At 53.4% G+C, this 12,119-nt stretch overlaps 1 protein-coding gene across 1 annotated transcript in view; it reads right to left on the bottom strand.

Annotated features, from left to right (window-relative positions):
- HCN4 (hyperpolarization activated cyclic nucleotide gated potassium channel 4) overlaps window positions 1–12,119 on the bottom strand; it is a 96,307-nt gene that overhangs the window by 65,798 nt on the left and 18,390 nt on the right. Inside the window, 1 exon segment of the mRNA XM_040077833.2 lies at window positions 1,920–2,343. Coding sequence (XP_039933767.1) covers window positions 1,920–2,343 — 424 coding nt within the window.

Raw genomic sequence — 12,119 nt, 5'->3', positions numbered from 1 at the left:
ATCATCTGTAGGCACTTCAGAGGAAGAGAGAGCTGCCAGTGTGGCTGCAGGGAGCACAGCTCCCACGCCAGGATGAAGCAGCCATCCCCTTCCCTGTCTCCCTGCTGCCCAGTGCACCACTGGCAGGGGATCACCCCTTCCCTCCGCTCCCTCCCCGGTGTGGAAGGTGGAGAAGCTCCCAGTGTCAAACTCTCCCCAGGCACTGCAGCTTGGGCCGAGCCCTGTTTGACACAGCCGGTGGTGTTTGGTGTCTGGGCTCTGCAGCGCACAGCAGTCTGCATTGCAGTCCCAAACGGCAACCAGCACCATCCCCGCCCTGCCCTGGCTGCCCTGCCTCACCCTGGGGAGCCTGTGCCCCAGAGGGCACCCAGCTGTGCTGGCCCAGGGCGCAGGACACCCCAGCAGCACCCCAGGAATCGCATTAGGAGACAAGCTAGGCATGGCTGCTTGGTCAGACTACGAGAAGACAGAGAGAGGGAAGAACACTGATCTGCTCCCGTCTCGTCATTTTTAACACAAATTCAGTACAATCAACAGCAAATATACTTCAGTCCTCTTCAAGCAGCTCCTGGAAGGGAAGTCAAGGAGCAGGGGAAAGAAGCAGGGAGCTGTGCACTGCTGTGGGTGCCTGTGAATCTGGGTGAAGAGCCTGAGCCACCACCTCGCCTTTGCTGAGCTGCTGGGATTGGAGGAGAGGGAAGCAGAGCAACCACAGGACAGGCCAACACACCTGGAGAGATTTCAGCGCTCTGCCCAGTCCCTGACTCACTGAGTTACCCCAGAAGGACACTTGTGCTTCATCCATCTCCACCTCTCCGTGCACTCCTGCCTGCGCTACGAAGCAATGAACACAGCGGTGAATTCTGAGGGCTGTGGCTGCCTCTCCCCAGCACCTGCCCAGCACCTTGCCCAATGTCACCCCAGACCTCAACAGGGCTCTGCTCTGCTCCAAGAGAATTCCTCACAAACGATAACACCACGAGGATGAAGCCTGAGATTTGTGAAGCGTGCCCCAGGGCTCTCGCTGTGAGTGTGGGCTGCTTGGAGGAGGGAAGGGCTCAGCTCTGTCATGAATTAGTGCTGTGACAGCTCGCTGCAATCAAGCCATGACTTGCATGGCTGCTTCCCCTTCACATTCCCAGGAGCACGCTCTGCATGAGATCATGCTCTGCAGCAGGCTCTGCTCCAAAGCACAACAGAGTATGGGGATGAAGATGAAATTGCCCTGACCAGCTTTCCTTGTCCTGAAAATATGCTCCTGACATGTGGAGAGAGATGCAGGGAGTTTTCTCTCTGCTTTGGAGAGCACGGAGACAGGAGAAAAATAACTGATTTTCAAGCCACTTGCAAGGTTGTGGCTTCACCCACTCACCCTGCAGCCTGGAATTCCCCCTGGGGGCAGCACAGGGTCCCGGGCTTGTGGGGATCTTGCTTTTTACCAGACCTTTGTCTGCAGATTGCTCCTCCTTCCTTTTTCCCTCAGCATGGTATCAGAGAATATAGAAAGCAAGACGGTTCTAACACATGCCCATGCTTATCACTTTATTCAGGAGATAAGCACAGGGAAGCAGCAGATGGCAAACAGATGCCACAGGTTCTGCAGATCAGCTATCTCCAGCCCTTTCCTCGGAGCTGTTCCTGGACCTTTGGGGGCTCTGAGAGGGCAAGCCCTGCCTGTCAGGCCGATTGCTCTGTTCACCAGCTACACAATTCCTGTGCCTGCCCTCCTGCCAGCCCACGCAGCATCTCCACGGCCCACGTGGATGCCGATCCCGGAGCCCACAGCACCGTCCCAACAACCTGCAGAATTCCCTCGGGAACCCTCTCCAGCACAGCATGAGGCCACGACACAAGGGGCAGGAAGGAGAAGGGGCATTCAAGGAAAGCTCTTGGGAAGGGCAGAGCCGGGGCTGTCTCACCTCCTCCCACTGGTGGATGTAGCGGATGAGGCGGGACAGGCGCAGCAGGCGCAGCAGGCTCAGGATCTTGGTGAAGCGCACGATGCGCAGGGCCCGCGCCGTCTTGTACACCTCGGAGTCGATGCGCGTCTCCACGATCAGGAAGATGTAGTCCACGGGGATGGAGGAGATAAAATCCACCACGAACCAGCTCTTGAGGTACTTCATCTTGATCCTCTGCGGGTCCAGGATGATCTCGGTGTTGTCCTCCACCACGATGCCTGTCCGGAAGTTGAGGACAAGGTCGATGAGGAAGAACGTGTCCGATACCACGTTGAAGACAATCCACGGGGTGGTGTTTTCGTCCTTGAAGAAAGTGATGCCCACAGGGATGATGATCAGGTTCCCTACCATCAGCAGCAGCATGGTCAGATCCCAGTAAAACCTGGACAGCGAGACAGAGACATGTGAGATCAGCCACAGAGCAGGAGGTCGGGGAGCCCGGGTCAGCCGCACTGATGAACTCATCCATCTCTGCCGTCACTCATCCCCCGGGCTCTGCTGCTCTGCCTGAGCACGCACACTGCACGAGCTGCTAATTGACTAATTAATATCAGAGGGAGCGCTCCTGCTCTGCCTTCGGGGGCTCACGAAGGAGCTGAGCCAGGGCTGGGCAAGCCTGCTTGAACAATTTCCTGGGACCTGGGAGCTGCCTGGGGAGAGACTGAAAAACCTGTGGCTATTACAGGGACTGCTGGGTAAGGAGAGATCGAGGATCTGGGAGGCCTTGGAGTCTGTGTGTCAATAAAGCCATTTGGGGTTAAACCACCAGGCTTTGCTTCTGCTGCCTGATCCTTCTTTAGAAGCAGCCAGCACCGACAGCTTTGGGATCAGGATGGAACTGGAGCCTATGCTCTCATCTCCAGCCTTTGGTTCAGACTCCAGGAGTTCAGCCCACACTCTACAGGCTCCTGTGTTGTACAGAAACAATCAATAAAGCTGGAGACACGTACCTGGAAATACCTATTCCATCTCTAAGGACAGTAACACCGCCATTTAACTCCTGTTCCATGAAGCACAGTCTCCAGGAAGCTTACCTCCCCCTCCAGTGGCAGCTCAGTGCTATTCAGTGGGACCTTACTGTAACACTCAGTTTTGTTCTGAAGGCGCACACAGCCTGAGTAGAACCCCTCATTTATTTGTTTGGGATTTTTTAAACACTTTCCAGAGGTGCACAATCAGACAGGGTGGTCACAACTCCCCCAGAGTGAGGACTAAAACCCTCCCCAGTGTCAGAGCTTGCTGAGGAGCCTCACTGCCCAGCACACTGGTGCTCCAGTGCCCTCCAAATGTGTCACATGTCACTGTGGGCTCACACTGCCAGCATTCCACCAGCCCCACATGGAGCACTGTGGGTCAGCTACTCTAAGATCGTTAGTTGTTAATACAATAACCACCACTTTGTCACAGGAGAGGAGCAATCACCTCAACAGCAGTGAGAGCATCAGTGTGACCCTGGATTGACACTGATTTATCAGAGGGAAGTGCTGGGCTGCTGAAGGACATGCACATGCTGCTCCTCTGTCTAACCCTTTACAGCCAAAATCCCTGAAATGCTTCAGGAGAGATGGATTTTCTCTAAAGGTCCTCAAGCTCTACCTTGCTTGGTGGCTGTTTGGCTGGAACCTGAGCTGCTGAGGATCAGGACTTCCAAAGCAAGGCAACTACATGGTTTGTTAAACCATCAGCAGGGAAACCAAGAGGGCAGAATGTGCCTTAAAAGCTTTCTCTGTCTGGAGCCTCTCTCCCTGGCAAGAACACTTTAAAGCACCTAAAAGCATCTTTAAGACTCCAGCCCTTGCCCATGTACAGACAGGGTCAGCAGCCAGCAGCACCCCACAATCATTCAGCAGAGGCTGATGAGAACTGATTTTAGAATAAGCAAAGTTACTCACAAGCTTTCTAAAAATGACCTCAACTGCCTCTTCCTGGCTCTCAAGGTGCCATGAGGGAAGGTGCCAGGAACCCTCTCCTCAGTCTGCAGGTACAGGGGTGCTGGCAGCACTCAGCAGAGGGATTTGTCCATCTGCCTCCAAGAGCAAGGCTGTGGCACCCAGCAATACGCATTAATATAAATCCGTGTTGTGAGCTTCCTTAATAAGGGCCTGAGATGATGCTGCAGCTTTCCCAGGCAATTAATCTGGATAATCGCACAATAGCAGGAAGTCTGGAAGCGGTGTGTGCATTATTACCGAAAATAAATAACCTCCCAGCCATCTTTCATTTGCCTTAGGGAATACACAAGGAGATAGGCACAAAGAAAATGAGTTTTCTTAAGTTTCAAATTAACGGCATGAGCCTGGCACGGCCAGGTCTGCAGTGCTGGGAAGGTAAGTGCCTTTCTTCTGAGACCTCTGCATTTTTGTGCCTCTTTTTTAAGCTGGGTGGTGATTTCTAGGCTGGCTGTAACTGGGGACACTGCTGGCAGCGGCAGGATGGCTCCCAGCTCAAGGAGGATGTTTTGCACACACACAAGGCCAGTGAAATGCTTTCTCCTGACTGCAGCACCCCCTGCTAGCCCGGCCTCTCCCTGTGCAGTGTGCTCAGCTGTCCTGCATCCCGACTTCCAGCCCTTCCCTCGCCTCTGCTGCTGCTGAGCTGCCCCTGCAGAGGCAGGGTGTGCAGTGTGGGCAGGAGGTCAGTGCTGAACCCCCTGCCACGTGTCCCTTCCAGCACAGCTCTCCTCAGGGCCGCACTGCTGACTCCAGCCCATTGTCGTGGCCCCTCCGCTCTGACCTTTAAAGCCATCACTCAAAACCACAGAAGGGAAACATCTGCATCCACCGATCCCCCTAATGAAGGTGTCAGGGAGGAGACAACCCTGGGGCTCTGTGAAGGAGGCAGAAAAAGCCGGAACACACCGAGAATTTGGCCTGCACACCGACTCCAGCACCCGCCTTTCCAATGTGAACTGCCTGGGAGTTGAAATTCCGCTGTTAAGATTTGCAGAGCTCCTGCGCATTTTCATTTCCCCCACACAGGAAGCAGGATCTGCTCAGGGTGGCCATCAGTGCATTTAGACTTAATTAGACTCTGTGGGCCCGCAACACCTCAGAGGTCTGATACCATCCAAGTGTCATTTTACATTTGCTCCCAGGAACATCTTTTCCCTCCCTGTAAATTACTGGCCACAATGACTAACGGTGCATGTGATGTATGTAAGGGCAAGCACCAGCTATTAATAACCTGTGTTTTCTGGATTTCTGTTGTTCCTTTCACCCAGGGATTCCACGGAGCTGACAGTGATGAAATTGGCTCCGCTGCACCCAGGAGAGGCAGAGTTATTATCCCTGCCTTGCACACAGAGGAGCCACATGGCAAAGTGAAGAGCGTGGGATTTGCCCACGGAAGGCTGAGGCTAAGCAAGGCTTAGGACCTGAATCTGACTTTTGAGTCTAACCAGATCTGAAGCCATTCGTACGGCTTGCAACAGAGATGCATCTCTGGGACGTCTCCCTCTGATATCCTGCCTTCTTCTCACTTCTCTTCCTGCTTCCAAAAGCCTACATAAAAAATTAATAAATATGAATGTATTGTTTTATTACAGTTGACTCAGTGCAACTGAACAGCTCAGAGCACAGGGAACAGGCAGCACTATATAAACCAGATGTCTTGTTCACACACCCTAGGTTTTTATACTCATCCTACTCTCTGCTCTCTCCATGGATCTGAAAATCACATTTTAACCTGCACCACTGCCTCGGATCTCTTAATTCCTGAAATATTATTTAAACAGAACGTATCTGAGAATTACTGTGGCACAGACTCTTCAGGAATATGTTCTCCTTAAGCACTGCTGTGTCACTCAGCTGATGTGACAGCCTGTACACTCTGTAGGTATTGGTTTGTGGGCTTGGAATGCTGGAGCGTCTTTCTGCTCTGCCTAGAGCACACTGTGACAGCAGGCTGGGAATATCGTTTTTGGAAGTAATTTTTTTAATTAAATGAAATTTCCTTTTTTGAGACCATTCCATGGAGCGGTGTGGGCAATTCTAGAGCATGAGCTCAGGGAGTGAGGAATCGGGGGGGAAGCAGTGGATCCCAGAGGTGAGAGGCGCAGCAGCATCACTGGGTCACAACAGCACTGAAACCCTGCACATTTGTGGCTTCTGAACTTCTGTTCTGGCTCCGTAGTGCTTGCACAGTCCAGAGAAAATGGACTTGAGCAGCATCACCTCCAAATTAACAAAGCTGTTTGGGTTTTTCAGCTCCTGCTGAAGGGCAGGCAGCTGCGGGCTGAAGCGAGGCGCTGCCTCAGAGTGAAGCACAAATAACAACGCACCTGCCTGGCAGTGCCAGGGGCCAGGAGATTCCCCCAGCAGTGGCACTGAGCTCCCAGCCTGTGGCCAGCCCTGCTGACCCCCAGGAACAGCTCTTTAATGAGCTCAGCTTGCTCAAACCAAGCCCAAAGCCAAAGCCGGCCGCTGTCCCAAGGCTCGGTGCTGACTCCAGAAGCAGAGTGCCACCTACTGAGTCCCACACGGAATCTCCATCCCCTGCCTGGCGGGGAGGAACCGCTCCTTAATTCCCTCTGAGCTGATGGAAACCTGTGCCTGTCTCCGGAGCGGCAGCTGCCTTTCCTCGCTCTGGACTGCACACTGGATCGGGTGGCCTGGCAGGAAAGACGCTGTGCTGCAATTCCCGGGGGTGCTGTGGGGCTGGAAATAGAAATCACCTCTTGGAAAGAGCATTAGCGGAGCTCAGGGTGGCTGGAGCCACAGTGGGAGCAAAGTTTACTCTAGAAACAGCCACTCACAGAGACAGCTGAACACAGAGAGAGAAAAAGCAGGAGGAGATCCTTCCCTGCCTCTGGAAGCATTCCTTCTCCCATTTAGGAGCAGGCTGTTTCTACTGGAGAGTCACAGACTTTGCTCTGCCCCAGAGAGGAACATGGTGATTCACTGCTCCTAAACACACTAAAGGACATTTCACCAGCTCTTCCAGCAATTCCCTTGTGGGAAGAATTCATTTATTTACAGGTTTACTCATAAGACCTGTGCACTTGGAAACCTCCTTGCCATGAATACTCACCAGAAAAAAGAGTCAAGCGAGTTACAAAAATATTCTGAGTGCTGTTTAATGGGAAAGGACCCGGCTAAAGGGAAAGACAAACAGTTTTAATTCCTTCTGACCGATCTATGCAAATACTCTGCCATCCTGACGAAAGCCCCTGGGAGCAGTGTTAATTAGCCATGCATTCTGACAGCACAGGAGAGCCTGCCGGGGCCCAGCCTCCTCCAGAATTCTCTACTTCTTCTGGAGGCCTGCTGCACCTCCTGCAGCCCCGCTGGCTCCCCCTGGACTCGGGGGCACCAAATCCAGCGGCACTGCCAGGCATGGAAAGCCAGCAGCGGGGAGCCAGCTGGCTGGGAAAGGGCTGCACCCACAGCCCCACCGCCAGGGATGCTCCAGCACCTCCTCGGGTGACGGCAGCAGCTGGCAGGGAGCACTCCTTCCCCTGCTCACCGCGGAGCGCCAGGGTCGGTGGGATGGGACGGGATTCCCACGGAATCCAGTGCCCTGCCAGGAGCACAAGGCCTGTGAGAGGGATGGAGTGGGAGCAGGTGAGTGATGGGGAGAGCCCCCAGCACAAACGAGGTGCGGGCCCGGCAGCACTTTGCATCTGGATTCCTTAAAGCTCCCGTGCTGTCCCTGACAGAGCTCCCATCCAATGCAGCTGGCAGTTTTACCCGAGGCAAGATATCCTCCAAGGTTTGCACTTAGCCTTTGACTTAGATTATCTTCAATCTACATAATTGCTCACCTAATCTCCTCCGAGCGGTGCCCAATTCCAAACCATGTTTCAAGTTGAGAACATATGCTCATATTATTACCTTAAAATATAATTACATGGATTTTGGTAAGTGGAAAATTAAGGAAGCTATTGCTTATGTAATACTTGGAGATGGCTATGCAGTCCAAGCAAGGAAGTATTTTCACTGCTTCTCTATCATTAATTTTTAAATCTAACACTACATTATTAAACAATAATCAACACCCTACCTTTTTCAAAGCAATGTCCAAACATTAATTAAATCTCAGCAGATATAATTAGGAAGGTATTATCATCTTATATTACAGATAGACTATGAGATACTGAAGATTAAATAAACTTATTCTGAGGTAGAAGTACCACCCAGCAAATGTGGCTGTCTAGACTCAGGAGAGGCTTCCAGCCATGTTATAATCTATAATTTGATCAGCAGCAGCAAAGGGGAAATTTCTTCTCTTTCCTACTGTAAAAAATATAAATATACACATTACTTAGAGGTATTTTTATTCCAGCAGTAATAGCTGACAATTTGCAAACACCACGTTTGAGGCACTGATGGATTTAAGCAATTATAAGCAGGTACATTGTGAGCGCTGCCCTTTCTTTAACTCACAAAGCACAGGGCACTCTATCAATCCGAGCCGCTGCCTCTCTGCTCCCTGCACAGATGGAGACCTGGGTGCAGAGGTGGCTCCGTGTGAGCCTCAGGAAACCCGGTCAGGCCGAGGCCGGTGCTGCACCTGGGTCAGGGCGAGCGCCGGGATCACTCCAGGCTGGGGATGAACGGATCCAGAGCGGCCCTGGGAGAAAGGGACCTGGGGGTGCTGGGGGCGAGAGCTGGGAATGGCCCAGCCCTGAATCCTGCCCCAGGCTGAACTCAGTGTGCGCAGCAGGGCTGGGGAGGATTCTGCTCCTGTGCCCCCACAGGTGAGGCCCCACCTGCAGAGCTGCCTCAGCCCTGGCTCCGACAGCAGCAGGACCTGGAGCTGCTGGAGAGAGCCCAGAGGAGGCCACGGGATGCTCTGAGGGCTGGAGCCCCTTTGGAGCCAGGCTGGGAGAGCTGGGGGTGCTCACCTGGACAGGAGAAGCTCCAGGGAGAGCTCAGAGCCCCTGGCAGGGCCTGAGGGGCTCCAGGAGAGCTGGAGAGGGACTGGGACAAGGGATGGAGGGACAGGACACAGGGAATGGCTTCCAGTGCCAGAGGGCAGGGCTGGATGGGATATTGGGAATCAGGAATTGTTCCCTGGCAGGGTGGGCAGGCCCTGGCACAGGGTGCCCAGAGCAGCTGTGGCTGCCCCTGGATCCCTGGCAGTGCCCAAGGCCAGGTTGGACAATGGGGCTTAGAGCAGCCTGGGATGGTGGAAGGTGTCCCTGCCTGTGGTAGGGTTGGCACCAGATGACTTTTAAGGTCCCGTCCAACCCAGGCCATTCTATGGATCCATGTGACAGTGAATTTTGCTGGAGAATTCTGAAGACCTGAGGCCCAGGAAAGCAGGGCTGATGTCAAAGGCAATCCACCAAGCAGTGGGTTTGCCTGAACGAGGGAACAGCTCAGTGCTTTTTTCACCTCAGGAGAGGTGGCAACACCTTGCTCTCGTGTGGGCTCTGCAGGGAGGGTGAAGAAGCCACATGTGGGACACTCAGCAGTGCCCAGAGGAGCTGCCAGAGGAGCCCCCAGAAGCTGCTGCTGCCTGTCCTTCACAGAAACTCCAGTCACCGAGACACAGACACTTCCCTGGCCTCCAACTCCGTTTGAAAGAGGCTTTATGAATCAGCCAAGACGGACAGTCCTGACCTTCTGTGACTTTGCTGGAACATCTTCCTGTGTTCGCTGCTTTCCCGCCTCAGGAAACCCAGCACTTTGCATTATCTTTGTGCTCAAGTGCACCAGTCATGAACCACACCCACGTGAAGTGGCGTTCAAGCACGTGAGAAAACCAGCGGAGGGGACGCTGCCAGCCCTGCTCAGAAGTGTGCTCACTTCCAGCCAGGTGGGAAGTGAGGATGGCATTGAAGTGCCAGGATAGGACAGCAGCATCCCAGCTGCGAGATGGATCCTGCAAGGGTGAGCAAACTCACATGCTAAGCTCGGTTTCAAGGACTGAGCAAACCACGTTTGCAGAAAGGCTCCTGGAGGCTGGGATGCTGCTGCCTGCCTTGATTGTGTCCCAGGATAATGAGGGTCCATCCAGTCTGTGAGGTCCTAACTCCGAGCTAACCCTGCAAGGGGCTCACAGGACCTGGATAAGCATTTCCCAGGCATTTATGTTCAATTTGATGAACACCTGCCCCCAGTCCTGGCTCTGCAGACAAACTGGACCACCCAGAAGCAAGCAGCTCCTGCACTTTCCTTCCCAATCCCGCTGAACCATACCCATGGCATGAGGCTCAGGAAAGTCGCGGCGGATTCGGCCCCACAGAGTCAATGCCCACTGTCCTCAGCTCCCGCTCCTTCCTGCCTGCAGATATCAGCCTAACAAATTAAAGCCTATCTTAAATCTATACTTAGAACCCAATCTTCCCAGAAAGGTAAAAATAAACAAGATTTCATTTCTCTCACAGAACCAGAGATAGCCACAAGAGACTCGGTTTGTTCCGGCTCTAAATTTGGAGCATGGAGGCCAATAGAGCACACATCCCATTTCCGACTAAAGCAGCATTATTAATATTTTCTCACTTGCTTGGACACAGCTATTAATATCTCATGGAGAATTCCCCTGCAAGGAGCTGCAGAAGCAGTGAAATTTTTATGGTACTACTCCTAGGAAAGCTTATCCCCTCTCTGTCTGAAGGCCCAAAGGAGCAGCATTTACACACTGAACCCAATTTATTGTTGTTCTTACGGCACCGCCGAGGTGAGCATGGATATAAATTGTCCTGCAGCGGGAATTCACCACAGCAGGGACTGGAGACACCATGTGAGGATGGAGTGGTGCAGATTCACTGGGAGGTTTACAGGATTCCTTGGGAAGGGAAGCCCCACGTCTGGAGGACTCCTGTCCCCACGGAAGGTCAGACCGTTCTGGGACCCTTGCTGAGGGAAGGTCCCCTCCTCACCAACACCATTGCACAAAGCAGCTTTCACTCCACGGCTGGCTCACCAAACCCCACCAGAAGGAACCTCCCACCCCACGCCCTCCACGGACAGAGTTCAGCACTGAGCCAAAGCTGCACGGATAGCACAAAGCAGAGTTAACCTCTCCTCATGCCCCACCCCACGGCACTCATAAACATCTGTGGATTCCCCTCTCCCTGCCCACCTGCAGCAGAATCCCAGGGGTCCCCAAGGTGCTGGATGTGTATTGATTGCAGAGTTCCCAGAATGCATTATGCATGAGCTGCCACGCTCAGGGCCCGGCAATTCCGCATTGTTTGATCTCCTGAAATCTCCTGCTCGTATGAATATGGAAAAGTTCCTCTTTGTTTGCCGCCCATTGATCCAGACATTGACCCTTCTCCTGTGTGCATTTATCTCTGATGATTTAATAATGAAAAAGACCAATAAGGTGAGGAAGGGAAGGAAGCCCCTTCAGGGGGACCTATTGCCATGGAAACGTGCCATATGTTGCTGTTGTACGGAAGGGATGGATCAATAGGGGCTGCAGCCTCCGAGCCATCAGGAACATGTTGTGGAATGCGAAGGATTAAAGCCTAAAGACATGCATAAGTTGTGACATGATGAAGTTCAGGCCCTGGCCCACGTCCACCGTCCCTGAGTCAAACCCCAGTGCTCAGGCAGGCAGGATCTGCAGCAGGGAGCTCCGGGCTGTCTCAAGGAGCAGCAGGACTGGGGAAGGGCTTGGTTTGTGCACAGGCATAGGAAGGAACGTGACTGTCTATAGATGCTGCAGATATATATCATATATCTTATCTATCACATCTATCATATATATAATATAATGACAGAATCAGAGGGGTCTGGGTTGAAGGGTCTTTAAAACCCATCCAGCGCCAGCCCCTGCCACAGGCAGGGACACCTTCCACTAGCCCAGGGTCCTTCAAGCTGGCCTTGGGCACTGCCAGGGATCCAGGGGCAGCCACAGCTGCTCTGGGCACCCTGTGCCAGGGCCTGCCAGGGAACAATCACCTACCAATCTCCCATCCAGCCCTGCCCTCTGGCAGTGGAAGCCATTCCCTGTGTCCTGTCCCTCCACCCCTTGTCACCAGTCCCTCTCCAGCTCTTCTGGAGCCTCTTCAGGCCCTGCAAGGCCACAGTGAGCTCACCCCAAAGCTTCTCCTCTGCAGTGAACAATCCCAGCTCTCCCAGCAGAGCTGCTCCATCCCTCTGCCCATCCTGGAGCCTCCTCTGGGCTCTCTCCAGCAGCTCCAGGTCCTCCCTGTGCTGGGCCCTGGGGCTGGGGCAGCCCTGCAGGTGGGGTCTCACCTGA

This window comes from Hirundo rustica, chromosome 13, assembly GCF_015227805.2.
Source record: "Hirundo rustica isolate bHirRus1 chromosome 13, bHirRus1.pri.v3, whole genome shotgun sequence".
Classification (NCBI taxonomy): Eukaryota; Metazoa; Chordata; class Aves; order Passeriformes; family Hirundinidae; genus Hirundo; species Hirundo rustica.
This window is presented reverse-complemented; position numbering and strand designations above follow the sequence as displayed.